Raw genomic sequence first — 18,615 nt, forward strand, 5'->3', positions numbered from 1 at the left:
GTAATTCATTTGACTCAAATGTTCATTGTTATTCAACACAACAGAGGAACAATACAGAAACAGTTGCAGTTTGACGTTTAGAACATTTTTTGTTTAAATACCTTTATGCTCCTAATTGGGTTCTCTTTAGTCTTAGTCTACAGTGCTTGCTCAGTTGTGTCCTACTCTTTCTGACCCCACGGACTGCAGCCTGCCAGGCTCCTCTGTCCATGAGATTGTCCTGGCGAGAATACTAGAGTGGGTTGCCGTTTCCTCCTCCAGCTGATCTTCCTGACCCAGGAATGGAACCCATGTCTCCTGTGTGTCCTGCATTGGCAGGCTGGTTCTTTACCACTAGCGCCACCTGAGAAGCATTCTCTTTAGACTTATGAATATTTAAATTATTTTGCTGACCCTAAGCATATTCTTGTTAATGGGGAAAGAGTTTGGGAATAGGAATAGTCCCAGGGAAGATCCCCTGGAGAAGGGAAAGGCTACCCACTTGAGTATTCTGGCCTAGAGAATTCCATGAACTATACAGTCCATGGGGTTGCAAAGAGTTGGACATGACTGAGCAACTTTCACTTTCACTTTCAATAGTCCCTGAATATGCTATTGGATTTAAAAGGGAGGTCTCCCTTCCCCAAACCAAGATTTGCTGCAGATGATGCAAGCAGGTGGTTGATTGCCTGTCATTTTGGAATATGGTACTCTGTTGTTTTATAATCCTGGCTAAACACTTCATTTGGTATTTAGCTATGATTCACATTAGACTAAACTTAAATATTTTTGTGGCTTTTTCCTTGTTAAAATGCATTTGTTATAGACAATATAAGTAAACCAAATAGAAAGTAGCAAAATGGGAATGGCAACCCACTCCAGTATCCTTGCCTGGAGAATTCATGGACAGAGGAGCCTGGCAGGCTACACAGTCTGTTGGGTCTCAAAGAGTTGGACATGACTGAGCAACTAACACACACATAGAAACCAAAATAAAGTTAAATACAGAAGCCCTTCAATTTGAAGTTCCGGTTGTCTGTATTTTGACATGTGCACATTCAGTCTTTATTCATATGAAATTTACTTAAATAAAAATGGGATTGTGATGTACCTACTGTTGAAACCTGCTTTTCAGTGAATTAAAGTTGATTTATTTTTGAGAATCTGGTTGTTCTTTAAAAATAATCAGCTATACCATTAGGTAGTGTAAAACCAGTACTGGAAACAGCCTAGTGATTAAACTTTCCTGAAGAATTGAGGAAATTTTAAAGAATCATAGAAAATAGAATTTCTAATCATAGTAAGCTATTTTGTTATCCAGCATCCTGTCAACTGGATTCTTTAACTTAATTTCTGTAGTGTGTCTATCTTATAGAGAAAATACATATTTGTAATGGTGAAGGTAATTATTCAAGATCCTTATATATCTTCTTTAGTGTAGATTTTTTAAAAATGTTAATTAAGAGTCAGACATGACTGAGCAACTGAACTGAACTGAATGTTAAGTGAACTTGTTCTTTGTAATTTCTTTGAAAATTATGGTAACTATTACATGGAATACTTTAATAAGTAGACTGTCCTTGTTCCTACCATATTGGATATCAGAATTATGCATTTCTTTACAGAGAAAATCATGAGTTGAAAATCATCCTAATTGTAAACCATCCTTGATTGTAAACTTTTTGAGGCTTATCTTTGTAGTTTTAGAGTAGCCAGTAAGAACACTTAATAAATATTTTTTGAATGAATAATGTGAAATCTTAATTTATATAGTGATGAATGCAATTCATCCTTATTATTTGAAGAATGATAAATAGTTTAGGGGTAAATCAAATTATTACATAGAGTACTGTATACTTTTAAATTGCTAATTGATCTGGAGGAGGTGTTTTCTATTTTTCATTTCTTAGCTTTTCTCTTGACATCTTTGTTTGCTGACTTCTTTGTTTGCTAATTTAGGCAAGTTGCTTTGGCAGATATCATCATCATCAATAAAACAGACTTGGTTTCAGAAGAGGATTTAAACAAGTTAAGAACAACTGTTAGGTACAAAATTAGAAATGTGTATTAAGTACCTGCATATTAAAAATGTACTGTACAGAATATTTTTACTGTAACTGTTGTATAAATTTAAGATTCAAGATTGACTTGCTTCAGTTGTCACTGAATCACATATTCAGGGAATCACATATTTTGTTGTTGCGTAATAGACTGTTATGTAAATAGTAATAAGTAAAATTGTTTTCCATTGCTTGTAGAATATGCAGTTGAACGTTGTTGCCAGCCTGTACTGTATAGCAATACGAGAAAAGACTTTGACAAAACACTTTGATAAATTATACACTCTTTGGGTTTCTTACCCTCCATTGAACCTCAGACTTGTGACTGACTCAGAATTAGACTTGAACAGTTGGAAGAAAGTAAACATATTTGAGAGGTAATAGCCATCAGATTATAGTAAACATATTTGAGAGGTAATAGCCATCAGATTATAGAGTATATTCAAAAGAGAAGATTAAGACTTTTGTGAATTAGTAGAGTCTTGCCTCACTATCATTGTTTGGGAATTTTTACCCACGAGAACAATAGCAAATGTTGTCAGCAAATAACCCTAAAGGTAATGAAATTGATTGTTTAAATAGATATTATACAGTATACTGAAAAGGATTTAACAAGTATTTTTGGCACCATACAAAGGGAAACATATTTCATTATCTTTGTACCAGAAAGGGAAGGGCTGGCAGAGTAGATAGAGATCTTAGCTAGGGAACTGAAGAGGTTATTCTATTTAAAAAAACAGATGTGTGACTGAAACTGAGGACAGGCTGGGGTCAAAGCCACTTGTAACTAGGTTTTTATTTCTAGCATGTGTACAGCCATTTCCACCAATGTGTGTTGAGGAAAATTAGGTGTCAGTTTAAAAGTTTGATGTATTTACTCATTTCAAGAACTTTAGAATTACTGGCTATTTATGAATCATTTTTTCTAAAGTGAAGGGTCTTTATATAAATACAGAGTAGTCCCTAGTCTGTCAGTTGTGCGGTAGAGTTTTACATACCATCATTGATTGTATAAGTGGAATATACCTGATTTATGATTAGAAGGAAAAAACTAAACTATAAAAAAGGAAGTTTTCTTATTGTTTATTTTTCTCTAGCTGTATGATATACTTATATATGCTCACTTCATGTTTCATAAATAATGTGAAGTGGTTTTTTAAAAAGTTAACATTTACTTTTTTACCCTCCTCATTTTTATATTTATTTCAGATCAATAAATGGACTGGGAAAAATTTTAGAAACACAGAGATCAAGGTACTTTTAAAAGCTATTACTAATATTAACAATAAATAATTTTAGTTAAGTAATTGATAACTATGTTTGATTCTAATATAAGAAAGACATGTACATTTAAAAAAAAATGAGACCCAAAATTTTGTTTTAAATGTTCTTTATATATTACTTCAGCATATTTAGTTAATGTGTTCACTTCTCGTTATAACTAACACCTCAGAGCCATGATTATAGTTTGTAACTGTGCCTTTGCTTTAACGAGGAAGAAAGCGTAGGATTTTGAACCACTCAGGGAAGTAATTAGTACAGAAATCTGAAAAAGTATACTATTAGGAATCTTACCTTAATTTGAGATGTTTAGATGACTTTTTAATATTTTAAAAACTTTCTTAGTGTTTCATAGTTGCAAAGTAAAACTGTCATGTAAAAATATGAGGAAGCTTTAAGTTCCTGATGCATTCTTTGTAAATATTTTGATTTTGATTTCCTATAGGTTCTTCTTTTTAATTCTTTTCATGCAGATGTGCCTTACTTTATAAAATAGATGTGTTCTTAAAACATCTGTGAAATGGATTTCTGTAGATTGAACTCTTATTTTGCATTGAGTGCTATCATGATTTCAGAAAATTTCTGTGCAGGAGTATTTTTGTTAAGCTTATTTTTTTTTAGCAAGAATATCTCAGCAGCTGTTAGACCAGCAACATGCAGCCAGCAGCTCTGAGGCTCAGAGCTGGCAGTCTAGTGCCACCTGGTTCTTAATTCAGAGATTCTGTCTTTGGAAGTACTGCAGCAACCTTAGTTGAGTGGCTTGTCTGCTGTGGTAGAGATTAGAGGTGCTGACAGACTACCATAAGTGTTAGGCAGTAACAGCAGCAGCTGCTTCTATGCATATGAACAGCTGGGGAATTAATTTGGTATGCATTCTCAGAAGCCGCTCATCTGTTGGCAGAAGTAGCAGAAGAATGCCCTTAGTGTTAAGTCCTCTACAAGCATATACCACATGTGCTCCCTGCATTTCAGATTACAGTGCAGAATGTCTCTGATAACCTAACTCACACCATAAGCCATTCCTTAGTATCTGTCTTCTTCCTGTTGCATTTTACCATTTTCTTTCTTCTTAAATTTTCTCCTTCCTATAAATAGATGTGATTATGTTGTAATAGATTTATTTGGTTTGTTTTTACAAATGTTGTAAACCAATTTTTTTTAAAGGCCCCTGGATTTATCTTGCTTAATTTTTCTTTTTATTGACTTTAATTTTCAACCTTTATGTCCTGCATAAACATTTCATCTTGAATGGTTTATTTTTTAACAGTTTTGTTGTTTATATAATATTCCTAACATTTGCTCTCTCATTTTTTCAATAAACATGCAGTGATTAAATTTTATTTCAAATGTTTGAATGAACAAGTGAATAACATCTCCTTTTTTCTTCTGTTTCTTCAGTTGGTGTTTGCCAGTGCATCTGAGATATCAGGGGCTTTCTGAAATAGTACTTAAAATTTTTTTAATCCCTTAAGCATTTTGTGGTTGGCAAATGCTTATAATAGTAAAAATAGTAAAACTTTTAATAGTATAGCAATTGTAAAACTTATAAACATGTATAGAAAAGGCTTACCTTGAATATTTAGTTAAGGAGTAAGAATGGTATAGTATGTTTTATTGTTGAGACTTAAATTGATTTTGAGGCAAATGAAAATTCTAATGGACTTCAGAAGTATGCGTGGAAGATTACAAGAAGTACCATTCTTTAACAGACTTTTTTTTAATCTTGGAAATTTAAGTGGACTGAACAGAGGAAAACCAAAGTTTAATTGATCGATAATAAGTTAATCACTTCAACGATTTATTGAGCCTTCCACTAGTTGCTATACATTTCGTGGCATATTGACAATTTGAACAGTGTATATGTAAGGTAAAAACTCTGCCTTTAAGAAGATCAGAATATATTAAAAACAAATATATTAAATACTATTTTACAACAGGAATATTAAATACACAGGATTCTATAAGAGTAGGAAGATAGAGGAACAACTTTTCAACTTTCCTTGGTGAAGAGTCAGAAACTTTTGACTCAGCAGGTGATCATTGATCTCAATCTTGAAGAACGAATAGGAGTTTTCCAGATGGACCAGAGTTGTTGTTGTTCAGTCACTCAGTCATGTCCGACTCCTTGTGACTCCATGGACTGTGCCAGGCTTCCCTGTTCTTTACCATCTCCCAGAGCCTGTTCACACCCAAGTCCATTGATTGAGTCGGTGACACCGTCCAACCATCTTGTCCTTTGTCATCCCCTTCTCCTCCTGCCTTCAATCTTTCCCAGCATCACGGTCTTTTCCAGCGAGTCAGCTCTTCGCATCGGGTTGCCAAAGTACTGAAGCTTCAGCTTCAGCATCAGTCCTTCCAATGAATATTCAGGGTTGATTTGTGTAGGATTGACTGGTTTGATCTCCTTGCAATCCAGTGGACTCTCAAGAGTCTTCTCCAGCACTACAGTTCAAAAACATCAATTCTTCCGTGCTCAGTCTTCTTTATGGTCCAATTCTCACATTCAAGTATGACTACGGGAAAAACAATAGCTTTGACTATACGGACCTTTGTTGGCAAAGAGATGTCTCTGCTTCTTAATGTCATAGATTTGTTATAGCTTTCCTTCCAAAGAGCAAGTGCCTTTTAATTTCATGGCTGCAATCACCATCTGCAGTCATTTTGGAGCCCAAGAAAATAAAATCTGTCACTGTTTCCATTGTTTCCCCATCTATTTGCCATGAAGTGATGGGACTGGATGCCATGATCTTGATTTTTTGGATGTTGAGTTTTAAGCCAGCTTTTTCACTTTCCTCTTTCACTCTCATCAAGAGGCTCTTTTGTTCCTCTTCACGTTCTGCCATAAGAGTAGTAACATATGCATATCTGAGGGTATTGATATTTCTCCTGGAAATCTTGATTCCAGCTTGTGCCTCATCCAGCCTGGCATTTTGCATGATGTACTCTGCATATAAGGTAAATTAGCCGGGTGACAATATACAGCCTTGATGTACTTCTTTTCCCAATTTTGAACCAGTCCATTGTTCCATGTCCAGTTCTAACTGTTGCTTCTTGACTTGCATTCGTATTTCTTGGAATAAAGGTAAGGTGGTCTGGTATTCCCATCTCTTGAAGAATTTTCCACAGTTTGTTGTGATCTTCACAGTTAAATGCTTTAGCATAGTTAATGAAGCAGAAGTAGATGTTTTTTTGAAATTCTGTTGCTTTTCCTATGACCCAACAGATATTGGCAATTTAATCTCTGGTTCCTCTACCTTTTATAAATCCAGCTTGTACATCTGGAAGTTCTCAGTTCATGTACTGTTGAAGCCTAGCTTGGAGGATTTTGATCATGATCTCGCTAGCATGTGAAATGAGTGCAATTTTGTGGTAGTTTGAACGTTCTTTGGCATTGCCTTTCTTTGGGATTGGAATGAAAACTGACCTTTTCCAGTCCTGTGGCCACTGCTGAATTTTCCAAATTTGCTGGCATATTGAGTGCAGCACTTTCACAGTCTCATCTTCTAGGATTTAAAATAGCTCAGATGGAATTCCATCACCTCCACTAGCTTTGTTTGTAGTGATGTTTCCTAAGGCCAACTTGACTTCGCATTCCAGAATGTCTGGCTCTATCTGGGTCATTGAGATCTTTTTTACATAGTTCTTCTGTGTATTCTTGCCACCTCTTCTTAATATCTTCTGCTTCTGTTGCTGCTGCTAAGTCGCTTCAGTCGTGTCTGACTCTGTGTGACCCCATAGACGGCAGCCCACCAGGCTCCCCCGTCCCTGGGATTCTCCAGGCAAGAACACTGAAGTGGGTTGCCATTGCCTTCTCCTTCTGCTTCTGTTAGGTCTATACAATTTCTGTCCTTTATTGTGCCCATCTTTGCATGAAATATTCCCTTGGTATCTCTGATTTTCTTAAAGAGATCTCTAGTCTTTCCCATTCTATTGTTTTCCTCTATTTATTTGCATTGTTCACTTAGAAAGTCTTTCTTATCTCTCCTTGCTATTCTTTGGAATTCTGCTTTAAATGGGTATATCTTTCCTTTTATCCTTTGCCTTTTGCTTCTCTTATTTCCTCAGCTATTTGTAAGGCCTCTTAAATCATTTTGCTTTTATACATTTCTTTTTGGGGGGCATGGTTTTGGTCACTGCCTCCTGTACAATGTTACGAACCTCTGTCCATAGTTCTTCAGGCACTCTGTATATCAGATATAATCCCTTGAATCTACTTGTCACTTCTACTGCATAACTGTAAGAGATTTGATTTAGGTCATACCTGAATGGCCTAGTGGTTTTCCTTACTTTCTTCAATTTAAGTCTGAATTTGGCAAAAAGGAGTTCATGATTTGAGCCACAGTCAGCTCCCCATCTTGTTTTACTGACTGTATAGAGCTTCTCCATCTTCGACTGCAAAGAATATAATCAGTCTGATTTCGGTATTGACCATCTGGTGATGTCCATGTTTAGAGGCATCTATTGTGTTGTTGGAAGAGGGTGTTTGCCAAGAGTGAGTTCTCTTGGCAAAACTCTGTTCATGGTCCACTGGAGAAGGGAATGGCAAACCACTTTAGCATTCTTGCCTTGAGAATCCCATGAACACTTTGAAATGGACCAGAGTAGTAGTGTCTTTCTCGGCATAAGAAAGATTTTGTATTCCAGGAAGCTGTGAATATTTTAGAATGGACAAAACACATTGTGTTAATATTATGTTGCAGGAGGAAAAGACATATGACTATGGAGATGAAGAAATTACCTCAAAGAGTATTGAATGCCATGACTCATGGTTTGGATTTTCTACTGTAGGCAGCAAGTTATTCATGAAGGATTTTAAAGGCAGTATGACTCTTGTGATATGGTGCTATTCTTGAATATGGTGCTATTCTCCAAGTTAGGAGATTCAGGAAGGAGGAGCAACTTTGGAGTGGGGTTTCCCAGGTGGTTCTAGTGGTAAAGAATCTACCTGCCAGTGCAGGAGACACAAGAGACGTGGGTTTGATTCCTGAGTCAGAAAGATCCCCTAGAGGAGGGCATGGCATCCCAACTTGCCTGGAGAATCTAATGGATAGAAGAGCCTGGCAGGCTACAGTCCATGCAGTGGTAAAGAGTCGGACAGAACGGAAGCAACTTAGGACACACAGCACAGTGAGAGCACTGGGTTTGGTAAAGGGGATTAGTTCCATTCTGTAAACACTGAGTTTGAGATGCCACTTGGGAAGGCATTTGGAAATTTAGCTCTAGAAGTTAAGACTTACTATTAGATGTTATCAACTACTCGTAGATCTGGGATGGTCTGGTGGCTCGTGTGTCTGACTACTCACTGGACTTTGAAAAGACGATGATACTTCTGCAGTAGGAGCGGAATTCCCCTCCCCTGAGAGAGCCAGAGCCCTCTTCCTTTTCCATTCTCTTGCTGCTAGTCTTAGGCTACATAAAGCAGTCTATAGACATAGGGATAATTGAAAGCTCCTCATAGGGAAAAGATTAGGTACTTCTGGCATGATAGCTCAAGAAATTAGGAGAAATTATGAGCTTTGAAACTTTTTTCTTCTTTGTTTGCTTCATTCTGCCATTCAGTTTTTACATGGCAGTAATAGTCTTTTTATTTTTTATTTATTTTTTCTATATTAATGTTTTGGAAAACATCTGCTGTTTTTATCTCTGAAGGGAGAAATTAAATAAAATTTGATGCCATGAAAATTAGTTTTCTAGTTACATGCCTTGGATGAGTGAAGAAATTTGTTTTTTGATGGTGGTACTAAATTTGGGGAAAGTCCATGATAACTTTCATCTGGAACCTCAGGCTTTTCTCTTTTCCTCTCCTTTGAGAATCTGGTGAGATACAGTGAAGGACTTTGGTACTTTTTGTTCTCTGTACAATTTATCCTGTCTAGATCTTTTATTGATACCATCTTGTTTGGAAATATCAAAAGAATCTGGGTATAAAGCAGAATTATATATGTATTCTCAAAAACACTGTTGTGGTGAAAACTATAGATTGTTTAGAAGCTTGTGTTTAGTTTGCCTGAATTTTTATATTCACACAGTTAGCATGTGTAAACTTTTAAAACTTTAAGCTATTTCCTAAGTTAAAGATGACAAACTTGGTGAAAAACTTCATTCACTTGTCACCTGTCAGTATAAATATTTGCTTAACTGTGATGGTATGAAAGGAAATATGTTTAATATTAGGCTTTGGTCTCTTATGTAAATTGATATTCAGAAATTTTTTCATGGAACATTTACTTCTTTGCTTGATTATTTTCCTAATTCTGCTCATCTAGAATGTCAAGAATTTGAAATATTACAGTCTGTTAACATAGAACTCTGGAGTATCCTTCTTTTAATAAGATGGGAATTTGTCTGCCTTGTTTCAGGATAAGGTTCATAATTTAACAGACGCTTGTTGCTACAAGTATGAATATATGACACAATATTGAGAATGAACAAAGCAGACACAGCTCTAAGTTAAAGGAGATGGTTTTTACATGTTTTTATATTTGAAAAAATTTTGACAAAATTTTTCTCAAATGAAGTTTTATTTTCCTTGTCAGAAAATTTAATAAATGTTCAGCATATCCCTGGAGTCTAATTTTGAAACCTGATCTTACTGTTGTCATTTTTCTTCAAACATGTCTTCCTTGTAGCTTTGATTGTGGAGAAATCACTGTCCTTTACTGTTTCATGTTGTTGTTTAGTTGCTCACTCGTGTCCGACTCTTTTGTGACCCCCTGGACTGTGGCCCTCCAGGCTCCTCTGTCCGCTTTTCAGGCAAGAATACTGGAAAGGGTTGCCATTCCCTTCTCCAGAGGATCTTCCCAACCCAGAGATGGAGCTCCCGTCTCTTGCACTGCAGGCAGATTCCTTACTGCTGGGCCACCAGGGAAGCCCTTACTGTTTCATAGGCTGGTATAAAAATTAGAACTCAATCACTATTCTTTATAAATAGGAAAAGGAGTACGTCAAGGCTGTATATTGTCACCATGCTTATTTAACTTATATGCAGAGTACATCATGAGAAACACTAGGCTGGATGAAGCACAAGCTGGAATCAAGATTGCCGGGAGAAATATCAATAACCTCAGATATGCACATGACACCACCCTTATGGCAGAAAGTGAAAAGGAACTAAAGAGCCTCTTGATGAAAGTGAAAGAGGAGAGTGAAAAAGTTGGCTTAAAGCTCAACATTCAGAAAAAAAATATCATGGCATCTGGACCCATCACTTCATGGCAAATAGATGGAGAAACAGTGGAAACAGTGGCAGACTTTATTTTGGGGGGCTCCAAATCACTGCAGATGGTGACTGCAACCTTGAAATAAAAAGACGCTTACTCCTTGGAAGAAAAGTTATGACCAACCTGGACAGCATATTAAAAATCAGAGATGTTACTTTGCCAACAGAGGTCCGTCTAGTCAAGGCTATGGTTTTTCCAGTGGTCAGGTATGGTTGTGAGAGTTGGACTGTGAAGAAAGCTGAGCAACAAAGAATTCATGCTTTTGAACTGTGGTGTGGGAGAAGACTCTTGAGAGTCCCTTGGACTGCAAGGAGATCCAACCAGTCCATCCTAAAGGATCAGTCCTGAATATTCATTGAAAGGGCTGATGTTGAAGCTGAAACTGCAATACTTTGGCCACCTGATACGAAGAGCTGACTCATTTGAAAAGACCCTGATGCTGGGAAAGATTGAAAGTGAGAGGAGAAGGGGATGACAGAGAATGAGATGGTTGGATGGCATCACCGACTCAATGGACATGAGTTTGCGATGGACAGGGAGGCCTGGCATGCTGCAGTCCATGGGATCGCAAAGAGTCAGACACGACTGAGTGACTTAACTGAACTGAATGCTGATTGTGATATGATAACCTCTTCTGACTTCAATCTCTGCTTTCCTAACAAGGCTTAATTACCACTAAATAATTTTAACAAATAATGTTTAGGCAAATAGAGCACTAACAGGAAGTTTCAGTCTATATGCAACCCCGTCTGAAGGAAATAAAATCAAACCACTTCTTTGGATGTAGATAAGGGTCCTAGAATAAATATTTATGTCTTGATTATTTGACTGCTTATATTCTTACGCTACTACTCGTTGTATCATGAAAGATGGAGTAAAAGAAATACAGTAATTCCAAAGATAATGTTCCTATACTACTTTGTTCTTTACATTTGTTCAGTTTTGCTCATTTCATCTTTTGAGTACTAAACTGCTACTTTTGAAAAGTTTAAGCTTTTTACCAGTTTTTTTTTTGCTATAAAAATCTAGTTTGAAAAGCTCAAGTTTTTAGAACTGAAAAGACAATTTAAGTAAAAACAAACTAAAAAACCCACAACAGTTTATTGAAGCAATAATCAAAGTAATTTTCTGCCTTGGTCTAAAACCATTGATTCTGTTTTTAAATTTTTATGCATAAATCCCATGGAAATTTTTTACAAAAGCTTTTTTGTTCCTTGCCTGTCATATTATGTGTTTCCCAAAATAGTATATATTAATTAATTTTTATGTCTACATTTCTGGCAAAATAGAGATTGCTTTTCTTTATTAATTATATTTTACAGAATTTAACACTTCACGTTGGTGTTCTTACTTTTAGAGTTGACCTTGCAAAAGTATTAGATCTTCAAGCCTTTGACAGTCTCTCTGGAATAAGGTATGTTTCCTGTCCCGTTTTGGTCACTTTTACTTTAATGTATTTTTTTTCCCCTACAGTTATAGGTGTTAAAAGAATGATTTATACATATGCACATTTGATTTATGCTTCCTGTCACATCTTTGATGTTCTAGATCATTCCTAATGATTATGTTCTTGAAAGTTTTGCTAACTGGATGTTTGGAAATCACATGTATTTTCCTACAGAAGTTACAGTGTAAGTGGTACTTAACTTTAGAGATTTGATGTTAATATTTCTTTCCCAACCACTGTGTGTAATTCTCCCTATGAGAAAACACATGAAATACATAGAAAGCTTTAGTTTGGGGTATTCCCTCAAGCACTCCTTTTCCTGTAGCAATGGATCAGTTTCCTATCTCTTTCCCCAGGGAATCATTTTGCTAAGGGAAAGAACAAATAGTTCTTCCCTGGTCATTGATATCTTTTTTTTTTTAACCATCTTTAACCAGTTTTAACTGTACAGTTCATTCAGTAGTGTTAAGTATATTCACATTGTTTGCAATGGATCTACTTTTTCATCTTGCAAAACTGAAACCAGTCTGATGACAACTCCTCATTTTCTTCTCCCTGTAGCCCCTGGTAACTACCACTCTGTCATCTGTTTCTAAGAATTTGATAACTTCAGATACCTCAAATAAGTGAAATCATACAGTATATGTCTTATTGTGATTAACTTATTTCACTTAGTTTTCAAGGTTCATCTGTTTTGTAGCATGTGACAATAGTGTCTTCCTTTTTAAGACTAAATAATATTCCATTGTATATGTCATTTTTTATTTATCCATTTATTCATTGATAATGACATTTAGGTTGCTTTCACCTCTATTGGCTATTGTGAATAATTCTGCAGTGATCATGGGTTGGGTGTGCAAATACCTTTTCAAGACCCTGCCTTAAATTCTTTGGATATATGCCCAGAACTGAGATTGCTGGATCATATGGTAATTCTATTTTTAATATTTTGAGGAACTATCATATTGTTTTCCATAGCAGCTGCACCATTTTACATTCCCACAAACAGTGCATAAGTGTTCTGATTTTTCCACATCTTTGCCAACACTTGCTATTTTCTGTTGGTTTTGGTAGTAGCTGTCCCAGTGGGCATGAGATACGTTGTGGTTTTGATTTGCATTCTATAACAATTAGATATTGAGCATCTTTTCATTTACTTGTTGGCCATTTGTATATTATCTTTGGAGAAATGTCTGTTCAGATACTTTGCCCATTTTTTATTTGGATTATTATTTTTTGTGTGTGTGTGTGGTTGTGTGTGGCTGAAATGTAGGTGTTCGTAAATAATTTAGGTATTAACCCCTTATCAGATGCATGGTTTGCAAATATTTTCTCCCATTTCCTCTGAAGTAGATGAGTCATAGTGAGAGGTATGACTTATGTGAGCGGTAACCTCTCTATACCCAAAGGAAAGGAGCATCCTTATCTCTGAAGATGGAGGGAATCGCAAGGCACAGACCTTGTTGAGTTTCCCATAGTTTACCTCACTTGGCTCATCCTCTGTCCTGTCATATCTCCATGGCTTTCCACTCTTCATCAAACCTAGCACAGAAACACCCAGGTTTACCCTTTCTTCAGGTCTTCATTTCACTGTGAAGTTTCCTTTGTCAACCAAAACCCTTATTAAATGAATGTATATGCTTTTCTCTTCTTAATCTTTGTCTAATTTTCAGACCCACCCAGGGACTTGTAGAGGAAAACTTTTTCTTGCCTGTGGAAGTTGTAGGCAGTCATTGTCCAATATTAAATATTAAACACAGGGAAAGAACATAGAATTTTTTCAAAGTTTCCAAGGTAATTTCATTCTACACTTACTGCGTTAGTGATGCTTAAAAGAAATAACTACTTAACATGAAGGCCCTGCTCTAGATAAGGTCTTTGCATAACTTTTCTTTGTGCTTAGATGCTTAACAAGAGAATCCTTTCCTGAGCAACCAGCTGGGAAGGATTTAATTTGACACTGTCCCTACTGAGACCCCCCAAGGAGACTCATTCCCTTCAACAGTTCCTACAAGCCTTTTCTCTTTCCTAAACTTGGTGTTACTAATTTACCCCTCACTGTTCTCCAAGGCAAAACATCTGCAAGGTTTTAAGTCCTTTTCCTCCTTCCAACCTACCCCCATCAGTCTCTGAAGGTATGCTGCAGTTGTTAGGGTTGTAATTTGTTATAGCATATTGATCTTTAGCTCCTTTTATATCAGAACAATGTATTTTTAGGAGTCTTTTAGTATTCTCTCAGCCACTGGTAACTGACTGAATAGAAGGCTTACATTTATGGATACTGTTAATTTTTTTAAAGTAGATACATTCAAGGGAAAACATTGATATGGAAAAAACTTATTCTTCTAATTTTCTTTAGGTTCAAGCATTATTTTCAAGGGGAGAGTAGATGAAATGTTCAGCAGTTGTAAAATGTTTAGATATATTTTCCCTAGGCCTATATTAGGTCTTTTGGAAATAAGAAACCTATTTAACCACACAAAATAGTTAAGATTAGTTTTTCTCTATATTGTGTGTATATGTATGTATGTCAATGAATGTACATTTTTATGAGAGGTTTGTAAGCAGTCTACTAGCATTTGTCTATTAGAATATGTAAACAGCATGTAACATTGGAACTATGTAACAGATTTAGCTGTGGAAGTTCTCTCTTATTTTGCTTTGTGTCTCTAAGTAATATATAAGGTAAAATGAGAAATATGTTTAGCTCTGAATTTATAATCAGTTATTCTTAGTTTGCAGAAAAAACTTCAACATGTGCCAACAACACAACCTCATCTTGATCAGGTAAAAAAAAAAAAATTTTTTTAAATCATCTTTAACTACCTTGTTCTGTTTAGAATTATTAGAACTTTTTTTAAAAAGCATTTTTAAACTGTTTTGATAGTTTTCATAATTTAAATGTTCTTGAGGTCATCTATATCTAGCTTCTTAATAAGTAATAAGAATTCATCAAACCAGAGTTATTTAAAATCTTAAAATCATGCTTTCTGGCTTCTCCATTCTACATGTCAGTCAACATATTTTGATTAGTTCTTTTGATGAGAATTACTATATAAAAGTGGCCTAGAAGTTCTTTATGCAGCCTATTTTCAAGTATATTTAACTAACTGATTAAGGAAAAGTCTGGAATAGACATCCATGGCTTATTTAAATAAAAACTGACTTTGGAAAGGCAGGAAAGATGCTAGAAACAAAATGTATTTTCACTGTACCCACCTTTTTTGAAAGCAACTTGTGTGTGGTGGAGCTAGGATAACTTCTTTCTTCCATTTAAACACTGTGAGAAGGGGGCCTGTGAGTGAGTAGTGCGTCTTGCATTCTCTCCTTTTGCTTGAGATTGTCACTAATTTTTTGAATCAATTTTAATAGGGCCATGATAACAGCATACTTACCTGTCTCCACTTTGGCTCATATTTATGGGGAGCTATACTACCACATTTGTGTCATTTTTCTCTGAGAAACTTTTCTTAATAGAATATTCATGACTCACTTATTTTACAACTGAAAGAAAGTTCTTATCTTTTAGTCCTCTTCACCTGTTTTGCCTATCCCCCGACCCTTCCCTTTGGCAACCACCAGTCTGTTCTCCGGAGAAGGCAGTGGCACCCCACTGCAGTACTCTTGCCTGGAAAATCCCATGGATGGAGGAGCCTGGTAGGCTGCAGTCCATGGGGTCGCTAAGAGTCGGACATGACTAAGTAACTTCCCTTTCAGTTTTCACTTTCATGCATTGGAGAAGGAAATGGCAGCCCACTCCAGTGTTCTTCCCTGGAGAATCCCAGGGACGGGGGAGCCTGGTGGCTGCCCCGTGGGCTGCCGTCTCTGGGGTCGCACAGAGTCGGACATGACTGAAGTGACTTAGCAGTAGCAGTCTGTTCTCTGTTATCTATGAGTCTGCTTCTGTTTTGTTATGCATGTTTGTTTGTTTTGCTTTTTGGGTTTCTACATATAAGTGAATTCATGGTATTTATCTTTTTCTGTGTGATTTATTTTACTTAACGTAATACTTGTAGGCCCATCCGTACTGTCACAAATGGCAACATTTCAGTCTTTTTATAGTTTTGTAGTATTCTGTTGTGTGTATACACATACATATGTGCATGTGTACACGCACACACACCCACACACACCACATCTTTATGCATTCATTTCTTGGTGAACACTTCTGTTTCCATATCTTAGCTATTGTAAATATATAATATTTCAATGAACATTAGGGGGCATATATCTTTTTGAATTACTGTTTTCATTTTCTTAGAAGTGGAAGTGTTGGACATGACTGGGCTACTGAACAGCAACAAATGGTAGTCCTATTTTTTTGAAGAAGCTTCATTACTGTTTTCCCTAGTGGCTGTGCTAATTTTCATTTCTGCCAATAGTGTGCATGAGAGTTCTGTTTTCCCCACATCTTCACTAACACTTATTATTTGTTGTCTTTTTGAGAATAGCCATTCTGAAAGATGTGAGGTCATATCTTATTGTGATTGATTTGCTTTTCCCTGATGCTTAGTAATGTTGAGTATCTTTTCACATGTCTGTTGGCCATCTGTGTTGTGTGTCTTCCTTGCAAAAATGTGTGTTCAGGTCTTCTGCTCATTTTTGAATCAGATTGTTTGGGTTTTTTGTGATACTGAGTTGTATGATTCTTTATGTATTTTGGATATTAATCATGTATTAGACAAATCAATTGCAAATTGCCTTTTCATTTTATTGAAGGTTTCTTTTGCTGTGCAAAAATGTTTTAGTTCGATGTAGTTCCATTCTTTATTTTTGTTTTGGTTGCTTTTGTCTAAGGAAATAGATCCAAAAAAATATTGCCAAGACTTATGTCAAAGAGTATAGTGACTCTGTTTTCCTTTAGGAGTTTTTTGGTTTCAGCTCTTAAATTTAATCTTCTATCCATTTCAAGTTTGTGTTATAAGAAAGTGGGCTAGTTTTATTCTTTTGCCTGTAGCTGCTCTGTTTTTCCATTGCCATTTACTGAAGAGACTATCTTTTCCATGTTGTATATTCTTGCCTCCTTTGTTGTAAATTGATTGGCCGTATGAGTGTGAATTTATTTCTGGGCTCTCTGTTCTATTCCCTTGATCTGTGTGTCTCTTTTTGTACCAGTTCCGTAGAGCTTACTGTAGCTTTGTAGTATAGTTTATAATCAAGAAATGGGATAGCCCAATCTTTGTCCTTCTTTCTTTTTTTAAAAAGCTCTACAGAAGATTCTGATGTACTTTCCTACTTTAGGTATATCAACATAGGGCAAAGTATAATACAATATTGCAGACCAAGGACTGTGAGATTCAGTAACATGAACAGTCTCATTTGATTTAATGGATCTGAGGCTTCATGAAAGACAGATCTTTGTTTGTTTTTTTTTAACGTATAGTAAAGCACACATGTTTTTAGTTTGCAAGTCAGTGCATCTTTATTTGTATTTGTGCATGTGTATTTGTATGTACACACGAACAGATATCTCTGTAATTCTTACTGAGATCAAGATAAAGATTTCCAAAAGTGTTAAGAGAATTTCTTTCTGCCCCTTCCCAGTCGTTAACCCTTCTTCTTCCAGAGTTATAACTGCTATTCTGATTTATACGCCAACAAGAAACCTTAAACTAGGAGGCTTTTTGGTTTTTGTGTGTGTTTTTTTTTTTTTTTTTTCCTTTTGGACTGGAAGATATAAGGAAAAGAGCAGTCCAGATCTTTAAAGGTGGGAAAGTAACAGTGCTCCAGAAGAGCAGAAGTCCTGATGAATGCTTGGTATTAGAATTTGAGCTAAGGTATTAATTAGGCTTTGATTTGCTAGGCAAAGAGAATTCATTCTGTACTATTGGACAGTGTCCAGTAAGCTAGATTGGAGTGTGGAGTCAGGAGACCAAGCAGGAAGATACTGCAGAAGTCCAAATACCCTGTGATGAGGGCCTGATCTCTGTTATTTACAGGGAGAACAGAAATGGTAGACAGTGAGTACTGTGAAACAGGTTGGCTTGCTTGGATAGCCTTACTAACCGATGGTGAGCAGTACAGAAAGACAGTAGTGATGGGAAACAAGCCTAAATGGACAAAAGGGACCTATTACTAATAATAGAAATAGGGAAATCTAGAAGGCAGATGGATTTGGATCAAAACACCAAATGTTTAGCTGTGTGGCTGGTGGCAGGATATCACAGCAGAGGAGTCACAGGAAAGAAGCTAGAGGAGTAGAAAGTGGAGAGAGAGGTTTTGCATTTTAGCACATTAGGGGGCTTAGTTTTCCAGATAAAAAAGATACGGAAGTTACCGCATGTTCAGTCAGTTCAGTCAGTTCAGTCGCTCAGTCGTGTCCGACTCTTTGCGACCCCATGAATCGCAGCACACCAGGCCTCCCTGTCCATCACCATCTCCCGGAGTTCAGTCAAGCTCACGTCCATCGAGTCAGTGATGCCATCCAGCCATCTCATCCTCTGTTGTTCCCTTCTCCTCCTGCCCCCGATCCCTCCCAGCATCAGGGTCTTTTCCAATGAGTCAACTCTTCGCATGAGGTGGCCAAAGTACTAGAGTTTCAGCGTGTTACTACATGTTAGATATTGTTTGCAAAAGAGTGGGAAACTGAGGGAGATAACCCAGTAGGTTAAAGAACAAACAGACCAAA

The 18,615-nt window shown here is 36.4% G+C and overlaps 1 protein-coding gene across 7 annotated transcripts in view; it reads left to right on the forward strand.

The window, feature by feature from the left end:
* Positions 1 to 18,615, forward strand: part of LOC113897088 (COBW domain-containing protein 2) — a 52,235-nt gene that overhangs the window by 21,608 nt on the left and 12,012 nt on the right. For 5 of the 7 annotated variants that reach the window (XR_003512252.1, XM_027549406.1, XM_027549407.1 and 2 more), the window contains exons 8-11: positions 1,939 to 2,025; positions 3,249 to 3,293; positions 11,898 to 11,954; positions 14,723 to 14,774. Coding sequence is in view for 6 of the 7 variants with exons in the window: in XM_027549406.1 (XP_027405207.1) it covers positions 1,939 to 2,025; positions 3,249 to 3,293; positions 11,898 to 11,954; positions 14,723 to 14,774 (241 nt within the window). In the remaining variant the exon portion in view is untranslated. The remainder of the gene's footprint in view (positions 1 to 1,938; positions 2,026 to 3,248; positions 3,294 to 11,897; positions 11,955 to 14,722; positions 14,775 to 18,615) is intronic. The other 2 variants (XM_027549410.1, XM_027549411.1) reach the window with 2 other exon arrangements.

Source organism: Bos indicus x Bos taurus, chromosome 8 (genome assembly GCF_003369695.1).
Source record: "Bos indicus x Bos taurus breed Angus x Brahman F1 hybrid chromosome 8, Bos_hybrid_MaternalHap_v2.0, whole genome shotgun sequence".
Lineage (NCBI taxonomy): Eukaryota > Metazoa > Chordata > Mammalia > Artiodactyla > Bovidae > Bos > Bos indicus x Bos taurus.